Source organism: Schistocerca gregaria, chromosome 2 (genome assembly GCF_023897955.1).
Source record: "Schistocerca gregaria isolate iqSchGreg1 chromosome 2, iqSchGreg1.2, whole genome shotgun sequence".
Taxonomy (NCBI): domain Eukaryota; kingdom Metazoa; phylum Arthropoda; class Insecta; order Orthoptera; family Acrididae; genus Schistocerca; species Schistocerca gregaria.
In genome coordinates this window covers 100,741,186-100,754,539 of record NC_064921.1, presented here as the reverse complement: position 1 = coordinate 100,754,539, position 13,354 = coordinate 100,741,186, and the positions used below count along the sequence as shown (strand labels likewise).

At 41.6% G+C, this 13,354-nt stretch overlaps 1 protein-coding gene across 1 annotated transcript in view; it reads right to left on the bottom strand.

The window, feature by feature from the left end:
- LOC126336427 (trypsin-1-like) overlaps positions 1–8,999 on the bottom strand; it is a 41,188-nt gene extending 32,189 nt beyond the window's left edge. Inside the window, exons 1-3 of the mRNA XM_050000121.1 lie at positions 8,926–8,999; positions 4,658–4,756; positions 2,643–2,776 (exon numbers count right to left, since the gene is read on the bottom strand). Of these exons, the coding sequence (XP_049856078.1) occupies positions 2,643–2,776; positions 4,658–4,756; positions 8,926–8,974 (282 nt within the window). The 5' untranslated portion in view covers positions 8,975–8,999. The remainder of the gene's footprint in view (positions 1–2,642; positions 2,777–4,657; positions 4,757–8,925) is intronic.
- Between the last annotated feature and the right edge of the window lie 4,355 nt (positions 9,000–13,354).

The following is a 13,354-nucleotide window of genomic DNA, read 5'->3' as shown; positions in this document are numbered from 1 at the left end:
TTCTCTACGAAGAACACCAGGATTTCCATTAAGAACTCCGTACACAAGATACCATACCGGCATTCAGTGCATTTTTAAACGCGTGCGGCATTCATAAGTGATAAAATACAGTTGCCAACAAATCGCAGTCGCAATCGATAAATTCTGTTTCGGACCTCAAGCTCAACTACAGAACTTCAAAACAGAAATGACAGTGGATAAATAAACTCATGGCAACTGGAGTACCAACACGCGAAGTGTGCCTTACCTCTCGAGCTACCTGTATCTCTAACCAATAAGAAATACAGGGGGGGGTTTCAATATGTAATGCAACACAGTCTTTTCCTCGACCAATTTCCATTGAAAAAATTCAGAATTTGTTGTGGGTCATTGTGAAATACTCTCGCTTCAGCTTCTACAGTTTCGTCAAAGTCCGATAGACGTAGCCTTGAAAGTGGTGTCTGTTATGGACCTGCGTTCCAAGCAGAGAGCTGTCATTGAATTTATTTTGACGATAAACCAAAAGCATAGCAGCTATTCATAGGCGCTTCCAGAGACTTTATAAAGACCTGAGAATGGACACAAGCACGGTGAGTCGTTGGGCGCAGCGCGTGTCATCATCGTATCAAGGTCTTGCAAAGCTGTCCGATGCCCCGCGTGCCGGCCGGCCGCACACAGCGGTGACTCCTGCATTGTTGGGAAGTGTGAACACTCATTTGAGGTGATCCACGGATCACACTCACACACATCGGTGTTCAACTGGACCTCTTTGTTGGCAGTGCTGACACAGTCATTCACCAATTGCGGTTTTTCCGCTGTGTTCCTCGTCGCTTAATAGGAGAGCATAAAGATTAACGAAGGATCTTCTAGACGGAATTCTTTGCGCGTTACGAGGCTTACAGAGACAACTTTTGATGGAACATGGGTTCATCACTTCGAACTGGAAATACAACTGCAAGCTATGGAGTGGCACCACATCACCTCTCCTCCGAAGAAAAAGGTCGAAGCCGCACAATCAGCTATTAAAGCCATGGCGACGGTCGTCTGTGGCTCTGAAGGAGTCGGTCGATTTGATGTCCTCCATCATGGGGTGGCGATAACCTTTGAAGTGCATTGTGGTTACCCCCAGCAAACTGAATAACCGACTTCGGCGTGTTCATCGCCACAAAACTGCCAACGACTTTCACCTTCTCCAAGAGAAGGCTAAGCCTCTCACAACAGCAGCTGACAAAACTTCAGTGGTCTGTTCTTCATCAAACGCCACACAACTTGGATCTGCACGTTCCATATGTTTGGTCCAATGAGGGACGCGCTCTGTGTGAGAGCAGTATGTAGACGATGTGGAGGTTACTGATGCAGCAAGACGTTGGCTTCGACGTCGAGCAGTAGCGTGGTACCACGGGGCCATACAGGCAGTAACTTGGCGTAAGGACATCGCATGCAACGGAGATTATGTTGAAAAATAGGATACTGCAACCATAGCGGTGGAGAATAATATGGTGTATTGAAATCCTGAATGAAGCCAACCTGGTTTCAGAAAGAAAGTTTTGAACTACTTAATGTACCCTTCCCGTGTTATTCGAGTTAACCTAGCCAACTAAGACATAAAATGGCTTCTATTCCTCCAAACACTCCTTACAATGACTGATTTAACAGAGAGACTTCTACAGAGAATGTCACAGAACTGCATAAAAGTTAAATTTAATTGTTGTTTATTATAGAAGGTTAATTGATTTTACATTTGAATGCCTTGAATGTAAATGCTTATTAATGTCTGTAAAAGAAATAACTGTGAAACAATTGTTATTATCGTATTTTACCTAATGATAACCCACATAATACCATAGACACAAGGCCGTTGTTTACTGTGATCTACGTCACATGCCACGATGTAGTATTTTCCTTTACTTTAGAATACCTATACCATCAACTACTTCATTGCGTGAATACTCATAATTATTTGTTATTTTATTCATAGCTGTAACCTTCACCAACTGTAGTCTATATTTTTCAGAATAAAATTCAGTTGTCAACTGCAAATACATTTTTATTGTGTTTTACCGGTTTCGACAAATTAGTGTGTATCTTCAGAAGTTTAATATTGGTCTAGCAGATGTTAATCTCTTCTTCATAGAAGCAAAACGCCACGATCTGTGCGGAAATGTACATATTGTATGTGGTCAATGTAAATACAGATTGACAATTTTTATTGTTTTCACTGTCAACCTGTACTTACAATAATCACTTACATCATCTACGTTTCTGGACACTCCAAGGCATTACTCTCCCATAAGGAAGACTTTGACATCTGCTAAACCAGTACTAAACTTCTGAAGATGAGAAATTAATTTGTCGAAACCGGTAAAGCATAATAAAAATACATTTGCAACAGAAGACATAATTTTATTCTGAAAAATCATTAGTGTTTTCTGGAGTGGCAGTTAACGTGTTTTTTAGTCTTACAGCTGTCCACTTCTTCATAAATTCTATTCACATACTCTTTTTCATGCTTCATGAATTTTCATATTTTCACTACAAGGAAAAAATATAGTTTTGTTCTTTTTCATCGAGAGCAACAGAGAATTGAATGCTCGTGTTGTGTAGGAAATTGTTCATCTTTCGCAGTCGAGAATACTGAGTTTCTTTCAAAGTAAGATACTTACATAGTAGGTGCCGGTGTCCATGATGCAGTGAGCAGCGGTGAGCACCCTCGTGGTGGATATGATGGAGCCTCCACACATATGTGATCGGGTGAACAGTTCAGTATACTGTAGTGACACTTGGTATGGGAACTGCCCTGCAAGTCCAGTATCAAGTTACTTACCACTGCCTATATACACATCTAATTCAATCTTAGCATCCTACTGGATAAATTACAAGGTGTGATATACCGTTTTAAGAAAAAAGTAAGTGGCCCTAAATAATAAAACTAGAAAGCCAGAAATTGGTCATAATATGCCAATGTATGTGAAAATTCATTTGTGCAAGTCTAAACTTGATTAAATAAAAATTGTGGTCAGAATTCATTTTTTAAGAAAAATTGAAGGCGCTCAATATTAGACTCAGAAATATAAAAACTTGTATGATGCTTCAGTTCAACCCACAAATAATAATTACTTGACCACATTAAGCATTAGTTTTCGAGTAATGTAATGAAAACTAAATTTACAACGAAAATATCCACGTTTATAGCAGGATCAGTATCTGTAATTTTAATGCTAGAAAATTTTGTTTACAGCACATGATAAAACCAATTAAAAAATTGAACTATAGCAAATTTTAGGACCGTACTGTTAGTAACTACGAATACAAGGTATCTTAAAGATACAGTTCAGAGGTAACGATCTACTGTCAGTTCTATTCTAAAAACTATAGAAGGCAAAGTTTTATGAAAGAGAGCTGAAACTTTTTTCTGGGATTTCAACCAACTTACCTACATGCATGTAAAAATAAAGAAGTTTCTACATAAATTTGTAACTTTATTATTAAATATTGTGTGTAAGAGAAAGCGGCCTTTCAAAGACTGCTGCCGTGTGCGTAAGGCGGATGACAGCTGGTGTTCCCTTGGCCGTCCGCTGTCACGCATGTATGAATACAGCCCGAGAGGCAAGACTAGGCATCACATCGCGTAAGATTCGCGTCTGCCAAACGCCGGATTGCGCCCTGCAGCGTGTGGCGTCAGAGACAGGCTGTTTGAAAACGATTTTCTGTAGTAATGGGTAGTAAAGTCGCGAGAACTGTACACCGTCCTGGATCGCTTAGATTTTCGCTAAAGTAACAGTAAGTGTGACATCCATCGCTTTCTGGCTGACCGTAGAAATAGTTGCCAGGCTCTCGTATAAAGGCTTCTAATCAATGCTTAACTCTTATTCATTGATTTTTACCCGCCGCCCCACACACAGCTACTGTATGATGACAGCAGCTCCCACCGTTCTGGGGAAGGAACGCCGTTTCCTACCATTGCTCCACAATTTGCGCTCTCTGATGAAAATATTTCAGATATTTGCTAGTGGGTATTAATACGGGGCGTCCCCACCCACCGTCTTTGCAACGCCTTGAGCTCTGCTGGGGACGCTGTCAGTGAGTTGTCTGAATCTCTGTGGATGGATAGCAGCTCATACTTCACTAAGATCCGAAGCCAGAGAATTCAGTGACAGTGGACTCTAGGGTATGGAGCGAAGTTGACGTTTCTATGGGCGTTCCTTTGTGTTCCATCGGAACTTTCTACTTTTCGCTTTTTAGGTTTAAGAGCTTGATAATGGAATAGAAGAACTCTGAAACACGTTGTTGTAAATAAATCGAACATTTTCAATAACTGGTGCTTAACATTCTGAGCACTCGTTTCAGGAATGTTACTCTCCATACACCATTGTCTCCAAAGTGCTTATTTATGACAGGGTGCATTGTCACGGTGACAGAAGTGATCACAATCTCCAAACCCTTCTTCTACTGTACCCAGTACACAATGCTGGAAAATGTGGACACATCCTTCCGCATTTAGCATTCTATACACATCAAAGAAACTAGAACACCAAAGCCAGTATGGAGCTAGAAGCCAAAATAAGGAAAATTGGTCTGCCACAGAAGAAAGTGGACGAACCATACTTGCGGATGACACTTCCTAGCGGTGGTTTAATTCCTGGCGGTGAAGATCATCATCATCTGCTGCAGTACTCACCGCTGGTGGCTTCCTGGCCACCCACAATACGGCCAGCTGCAGAGCCCAGCCTCCTCCCATGTCCGCTGTTCACCAGGCGACGCACGGGCAGTCTCGCTCCTGTGGGGGAAACATCAACTGCTTACAACTATGCAACTATACACTGGTTTATATAAATGTAAATAGCAACCACACCAAAAAAACACACATCTTCTTACTTGAAATTTCAGTGTGTTGTTGTTACGATGGTTATTTGATTAGGGAATTGTTTCCATTATTGCTGTTGTTATAGGCATTTTCTGTAAGTTTGCAAGTCATTTCGTGCCTAATGGAGGCCGCTACTTCAATTATCACTGCCCTGAAATTTCAGAAATCGAGCAGCCGATACCACACTGAGGTGACAAAAGTCAAGGAATAGCAACATGCACATGTTCGTAAAAATGGCGAATATATCACGTACACAAGGTATACAAGGTCATTGCGTTGACGGAACCGTCATTTGTACTCAGGTGATTCATGTGAAAATGTTTCTGACTTGATTATGGCTACACGACGGATATTAACAGACTTTCAACGCAGGATGGTAGTTGTAGCTAGGCTCATGGAACATTTCATTTCGGAAATCGTTAGGGAATTCAGTATTCCGAGATCCACAGCGTCAGGAGTATGATGAGAACACCATATTTCAGTGATTATGCCTCACCGCGGACATCGCAGTGGCCCACGGCATTCGCTTAACGACCGACAGCTGGGGCGTAAAAATGTCAGTGCTAATAGGCCAGCAACGCTGCGTGAAATAAACGCAGAAAACAATGTCGGATCTATAACGAATGTATCTGCTGGGACAGTGCAGCGAAATTTGGCGTTTTTGAGCCATGGCAGAAGACAGCAGACGCGAGTGCGATTGCAGACACCACTGCATCGCCTGCACCGCCTTTCTGGACTCGTGACCATATCGTCTGGACCCTAGACGACAGGAAAACCGTGACCTGGTCATACGAGTCATAATTTTAACAGCTTAGAGCTCTTGGTAAGTTTCGTGTATAACGCGGACCCCACGACACCTTGGACCCGTGTTGTCTACAATGCACTGTACAACTGGCGGTTGCACCATAATGGTGCGGGCTGTATTTACATGGAATGCACTTGGTCCTGTGGTCCAACTGATCCGATCATTGACTTGAAATTATTATGAGCATATACTGTATTCAAACATTACGAATCACCTCGAAGGGAACGATCTATTGCTACGTAATTAGCATGGCTTCAGAAAACATCGTTCTTGTGCAACGCAGCTAGCTCTTTATTCGCACGAAGTAATGGCAGCTATCGACAGGGGATCTCAAGTTGATTGCGTATTTCTAGATTTCCGGAAAGCTTTTGACACCATTCCTCACAAGCGACTTCTAATCAAGCTGCGGGCCTACGGGGTATCGTCTCAGTTGTGGGACTGGATTCGTGATTTCCTGTCAGGAAGGTCGCAGTTCGTACTAATAGACGGCAAATCATTGAGTAAAACTGAAGTGATATCACGTGTTCCCCAGGGAAGCGTCCTGGGACCTCTGATGTTCCTGATCTATATAAATGACCTGGGTGACAATCGGAGCAGTTCTCTTAGGTTGATCGCAGATGATGCTGTAATTTACCGTCTAATAAGGTCATCCGAAGACCAGTATCAGTTGCTGTATGGTGTGGCAGGTGGCAGTTGACGCTAAATAACAAAAAGTGTGAGGTGATCCACGTGAGTTCCCAAAGAAATCCGTTGGAATTCGATTACTCGATAAATAGTATAATTCTCAAGGCTGTCAATTCAACTAAGTACCTGGGTGTTAAAATTACGAACAACTTCAGATGGAAAGACCACATAGATAATATTGTAGGGAAGGCGAGCCAAAGTTTGCGTTTCATTGGCAGGACACTTAGAAGATGCAACAAGTCCACTAAAGAGACAACTTACACTACACTCGTTCGTCCTCTGTTAGAATATTGCTGCGCGGTGTGGGATCCTTACCAGGTGGGACTGACGGAGGACATCAAGAGGATGCAAAAAAGGGCAGCTCGTTTTGTATTATCACGTAATATGGGAGAGAGTGTGGCAAATATGATACGCGAGATGGGATGGAAGACGTTAAAGCAAAGACGTTTTTCGCCGCGGCGAGATCTATTTACGAAATTTCAGTCACCAACTGTCTCTTCCGAATGCGAAAATATTTTCTTGATCCCAACATAAAATAAGAGAAATCAGAGCTCGAACAGAAAGGTTTAGGTGTTCGTTTTTTCCACGCTCTGTTCGGGAGTGGAATGGTAGAGATATAGTATGTTTGTGGTTCGATGAACCCTCTGCCAAGCACTTAAATGTGAATTTCAGAGTAATCATGTAGATGTAGATGTAGATGTTCCGTTGCTTGGGGTTCACCTGCAACCACTCATGGACTTCATGTTCCCAAAAAATGATGGAACTTTTATGGATGACAAATGTGCCATGTCAGAACATTCTCAACAATTCGTACAAATGATTTAACCACACAAATCGCCCTAAATGAATCCCATGGAACATTTTCGGGACATAATCGAGAGGGCAATTCGTCCACAAAATGCTGCACCGGCAACTTTTTCGCAGTTATGAATGGCTATAGTGCAGCCTTGCATGGCTCAATATTTCTGCGGGGGACATCCGACGACTTTTTGAGTCCATGGTCCATGCCAAGGCAAACTGCTCCACTACAGTGGGCGGATGGAGTCCCGTCACGATATTAGGAGGTATCCCATTACTTTCGTCACTTCAGTGTAGAGTCTATTTAAGTAGTCCCAAGGGGAATTAATGCGCCAAACAAATAGAAAGAAAGATTCATCTCCAGCAAGAAGCCATATGCTTGAATATTTTTGGTATCTCAACTGCAGATTTTTCAAATTTTTCAACGCTCATTTAACTTTAGGAACACTATTGAAATAATATATATATATATATATATATATATATATATATATATATATATATATATGTGTGTGTGTGTGTGTGTGTGTGTGTGTGTGTGTGTGTGTGTGTGTGTGTGCGTGTGTGTGTGTGTAAAATTGATACCAATGTAAGAAAGTGACATGATTGATTAACACTTCTCCAAAAGTAATTTAATAATGAACTTTTAGAGAAATTTATTTAGTTTAGAAACGTTACCACGGTACGAAGAAAGCAAATTTGTTCGCGTTACTGTGCACCTATTTATCGTTATTTATTGGTGAACAAGTGAACTTCAGCCTTGATGTAAGTTCTAAACCTACGAAATTTCAATCAAAATCGTCCAATTCCGCGGTATTTTACATGCTGTTTACTGCAGACGTGTTTATGTACCGACCGGAAAACGTCGTGCATGTAAGGCGACAAAGACAAAAGAAGACTCTCGAAGTAACCTTGTATACCTACCATGAATTGTTGTGTGTAAACTTGAAGGTGGAGCCCACTTGAGTTGACACGTGTTCGAACGCTATCCCAATATTCCTGTTTGTAAATAGTTGCAACATAAAGCCGGGTATGAGGCAGGAGACCATGTTGATAATTAATAATAGTATTGCATAATGGGTAGATCTGTTGCTAGTCGCTAGACAAAAAGTCATGCTTCGAAAGTAGATGACTATAATTCTCGTAATGTGACGCATTTTGGACTTAGCTGAAGATGACTACATTGCATTACGAGAAATAAAGTCGTTCTTTTTGAAACATGTCTCTTTGACTAAATGACATCCTTTATGCGGTACGTCCGTTAATTCCTGGTAATGTTTTTCGGTTCAGATGGTTCAAATGGTTCTGAGTACAATGGGACTTAACTTCTGAGGTCATCAGTCCCCTAGAACTTAGAACAAAATACACCTGACTAACCTAACGAGATCACACACATCCATTCCCGAGGCAGGATTCGAACCTGCGACCGTAGCGGTCTCGCGGTTCCAGACTGTAGAGCCTAGAACCGCTAGGCCACCCGTTTTAAGGACGTTTTTCTTTTAGTTTTCTAGGAGAAACGCCGTTTATGACTTCCGGAGGTGTGCGAGATAATGTCAGAAGTAAATTGGTCAGCTATCTTGATGAGCTTTGATTAAATTTGTCGTATCCTAGGGGCACATTCGAAAAATTATCGTTCACTAACACGTCACGACACGCAGTTCCTTATTAACGCTCATTTTTTTGTGCCGATGGAGCATGTAAGGTATAATGGATGTACATATGTGTGTTCCATCAGTTCTTAAGTTACATAGGAACAACTACGGCAAACTTGGAACAGTACACGATACACACTCACCCAGCACGCAACCGACAAGGGCAAGAACTAGCAGCGTGTGTCGTAGCATCTTCTGGCCGTGGATGTGGGCGTGGTGTATTCTGGGACTTTTATGTACTGCGCGCTACGTCCACGCTGGTATCAAGATCGTCTCAGTGATGCAATGTTGCTGCTTTATCGTGCTCAGGATATCATCGCTTAACGAATCTCAAGATTAAACTTTGCTGATTAGAATACCTTAAATTCACAGAATATTGGTTACTCAAAGTAAACAAATATACTTAGAAAGTGTGACCGGACTGAACAGACTTCTGCTGCAGCCGCTGTAGACTTGTAAGGTACAGGACAGTCTCTACAACAGAAATTGTATAATACCCACAAAACATACCTATCATGTATTCATCAAACATGTCATAATGATTATGGAATGAAATAGTGTTCAATTTTAGAGGAACAGTATATAGCATGAGGGAGTTAGCTAACCATCATTGAGACGATAATAACGTCAGCTAAGCTTAGAGAATAACTATAGGTTGAAGTCGGATAACAAAGAAACAAATATTAACCTCAAACGAGTTCTACCAGCATAGTGCTTTATCGTTCAATATCAAGAAGCAGCTATACTAAAGGGCATGTGAGGAAAGAGAAACACTTTCAGTTATATCAGAATTATGAACAGACGACTAGGGAACGAATAGAGGTTGTAGGGTGCCAGGGGAATCCTTTCTCCGAACAGTTTCCAAATATTGATAGTTAAACTTGCCTTCCAGAATTGTCGCATACTGAATATGATAAAAGTGCGATTATATTTCTTTTCTGGTGGAACAGTTTGCCTAATTCATCTCTAAATTGAACAAACACACAAGTCCTGTCAACATTTATTCAAAGGTCTGGCCGACACATAGATCTGTTGATGATGTCTCTTAGCGAATTACTCATGCTATGGATCATTCTGGAAATCTGAAAAACAGTAACACCCTTATTCACTAAAAATAGATGAGACCAAAATGCTTCAGTTTCAAATATCTATAGAGCCAAAAGCATTCCAGACTGACCACGTCTAGGGTAGACTTGTGGATGGATGGTCACCTGAGACTACAAGGTCTCCACCGTAGTCTGTTTGGATTCACAATTAAAAATCTATTTGCGATAATATCAATCAAGTGTGGTGGACACAATTCGAGGGTTTGCAGGGTTCACAGAGACTTTAACGGTGTGTATCACAGACGTATTTATTGTCACTGGTGACATACAATGTACTCCCAATTAAGAGATCACCAAACACGAAAATACGTGTACAACAGCTTGTCGGACTAATGTAGCGGACGAAATGAGAACTTATGCATAGTCATATGCATTACGAAAGGCCAGATTACATCTGTGATCTAATCTTTTCGTATACTATAGCCACACCACTGCTAGCTATCAAGGAGGCGGCGCTGATATAGATGGAATCTTTGCATAAGCAGACAACACTCCCGAAATCGGCTTAGACAACTCGAGGAGAGGTCAATGACAAAATGGTACACGAACAGGAGTAGCTCCCATAGTTTCAACTGGAAATTACCTTGTCTCTAGAGATACATCTTACTCTCACATTAGGTGAAATTTCTATCGCAGAAACCGGTCGTGTAATTGTTTGGGTTTGTGTTGGGAGGAAAATATAAATTTTTCGCCTCATCTTCCGGAAAACGTGTACTACGCCTTTTACAGGCTACGTCAAGTTCAGACTGTCCCTTACGAGATACCATTAGCAGCAGTGAACTTGTGCCTTATTACCATCTTCACTACTATTTAGGATTTTTACTATCAATGTAAGCTTGCACCCGTGGTCTAGGGGTAGCGTCTTTGATTCATAATCAAAAACGTCTTCCGGGCTGGGTTCGATCCCCGCCACTGTCTAAATTTTGATAAACAATCAGCATTGGCTGCCGAAGACTTCCGGAATAAGGAGTCAGTCTCATTCTGCCAACGGCCTTTTCAAAGAGGGCGGAGGAGCGGATAGAGGTTCAGGGCACTCTCTTGACATAGGGGTGGGAAATTGCCCCTAAAGGCGGATGAATCAGCAATGATCAACGACATGAGGATGCAGAAGGCAATGGAAACCACTGCATTAAAGACACGTAACGTGTATCCGCAGGACATGTGGACTGTAGTTGAAGAAGTGTCATGATGATCTCTCCATTGGCAAAAGATTCCGGAATTGTCCCCAATTCGGATCTCCGGGAGAGGACTGCCAAGGGGGAGGTTACCATGAGAAAAAGATTGAATAATCAACGAAAGGACAACGTTCTACGAGTCGGGCCGTGGAATGTCAGAAGCTTGAACGTGGTAGGGAAACTATAAAATCTGAAAACGGAAAGGCTCAATCTAGATATAGTAGGGGTCAGTGAAGTGAAGTGGAAGGAAGACAAGGATTTCTGGTCAGATGAGTATCGGGTAATATCAACAGCAGCCGAAAATGGTATAACAGGTGTAGGATTCGTTATGAATAGGAAGGTAGGGCAGAGGATGTGTTACTGTGAACAGTTCAGTGACCGGGTTGTTCTAATCAGAATCGACAGCAGACCAACACCGACAACGATAGTTCAGGTATACATGCCGACGTCGCAAGCTGAAGATGAACAGATAGAGAAAGTGTATGAGGATATTGAAAGGGTAATGCAGTATGTAAAGGGGGACGAAAATCTAATAGTCATGGGCGACTGGAATGCAGTTGTAGGGGAAGGAGTAGAAGAAAAGGTTTCAGAAGAATATGGGCTTGGGACAAGGAATGAAAGAGGAGAAAGACTAATTGAGTTCTGTAACAAGTTTCAGCTAGTAATAGCGAATACCCTGTTCAAGAATCACAAGAGGAGGAGGTATACTTGGAAAAGGCCGGGAGATACGGGAAGATTTCAATTAGATTACATCATGGTCAGACAGAGATTCCGAAATCAGATACTGGATTGTAAGGCGTACCCAGGAGCAGATATAGACTCAGATCACAATATAGTAGTGATGAAGAGTAGGTTGAAGTTCAAGACATTAGTCAGAAAGAATCAATACGCAAAGAAGCGGGATACGGAAGTTCTAAGGAATGACGAGATACGTTTGAAGTTCTCTAACTCTATAGATACAGCAATAAGGAATAGCGCAGTAGGCAGTACAGTTGAAGAGGAATGGACATCTCTAAAAAGGGCCATCACAGAAGTTGGGAAGGAAAACATAGGTACAAAGAAGGTAGCTGCGAAGAAACTATGAGTAACAGAAGAACTACTTCAGTTGATTGATGAAAGGAGGAAGTACAAACATGTTCCGGGTAAATCAGGAATACATAAATACAAGTCGTTGAGGAATGAAATAAATAGGAAGTGCAGGGAAGCTAAGACGAAATGGCTTCATGAAAAATGTGAAGACATCGAAAAAGATATGATTGTCGGAAGGACAGACTCAGCATACAGGAAACTCAAAACAACCTTTGGTGACATTAAAGCAACGGTGGTAACGTTAAGAGTGCAACGGGAATTCCACTGTTAAATGCAGAGGAGAGACCAGATAGGTGGAAAGAACACATTGTAAGCCTCTATGAGGGTGAAGAGTTGTCTGATGTGATATAAAAAGAAACAGGAGTCGATTTAGAGGTGATAGGGGATCCAGTATTAAAATCGGAATTTCAAAGAGCTTTGGAGGACCAACGGTCAAATAAGGCAGAAGGGATACATAACATTCCATCAGAATTTCTAAAATCATTAGGGGAAGTGGCAACAAAACGACTATTCACGTTGGTGTGTAGAATATATGAGTCTGGCGACATACCATCTGACTTTCGGAAAAGCATCATATACACAATTCCGAAGACGGATAGAGCTGACAAGTGCGAGAATTATCGCACAATCAGCTTAACAGCTCATGCATCGAAGCTGCTTACAAGAATTATATACAGAAGAATGGAAAAGAAAATTGAGAATGCGCTAGGTGACGATCAGTTTGGCTTTAGGAAAAGTAAAGGCACAAGAGAGGCAATTCTGACGTTACGGCTAATAATGGAAGCAAGGCTGAAGAAAAATCAAGACACGTTCATAGGATTTGTCGACCTGGAAAAAGCGTTCGACAATCTAAAATAGTGCAAGCTCTTCGAGATACTGTAAAAAGTAGGGGAAGCTACAGGGAGAGACCGGTCATATACAATATCTACAACAACCAAGGGGGAATAATAAGAGTGGACGATCAAGAACGAAGTGCTCGTGTTAAGAAGAGTGAAAGACAAGGTTGTAGCCTTTCGCCCCTACTCTTCAATCGGTACATCGAGGAAGCAATGATGGAAATAAAAGAAAAGGTCAGGAGTGGAATTAAAATACAAGGTGAAAGGATATCAATGATACGATTCGCTGATGACATTGCTATCCTGAGTGAAAGTGAAGAAGAATTAAATGATCTGCTGAACGGAATGAACAGTCTAATGAGTACA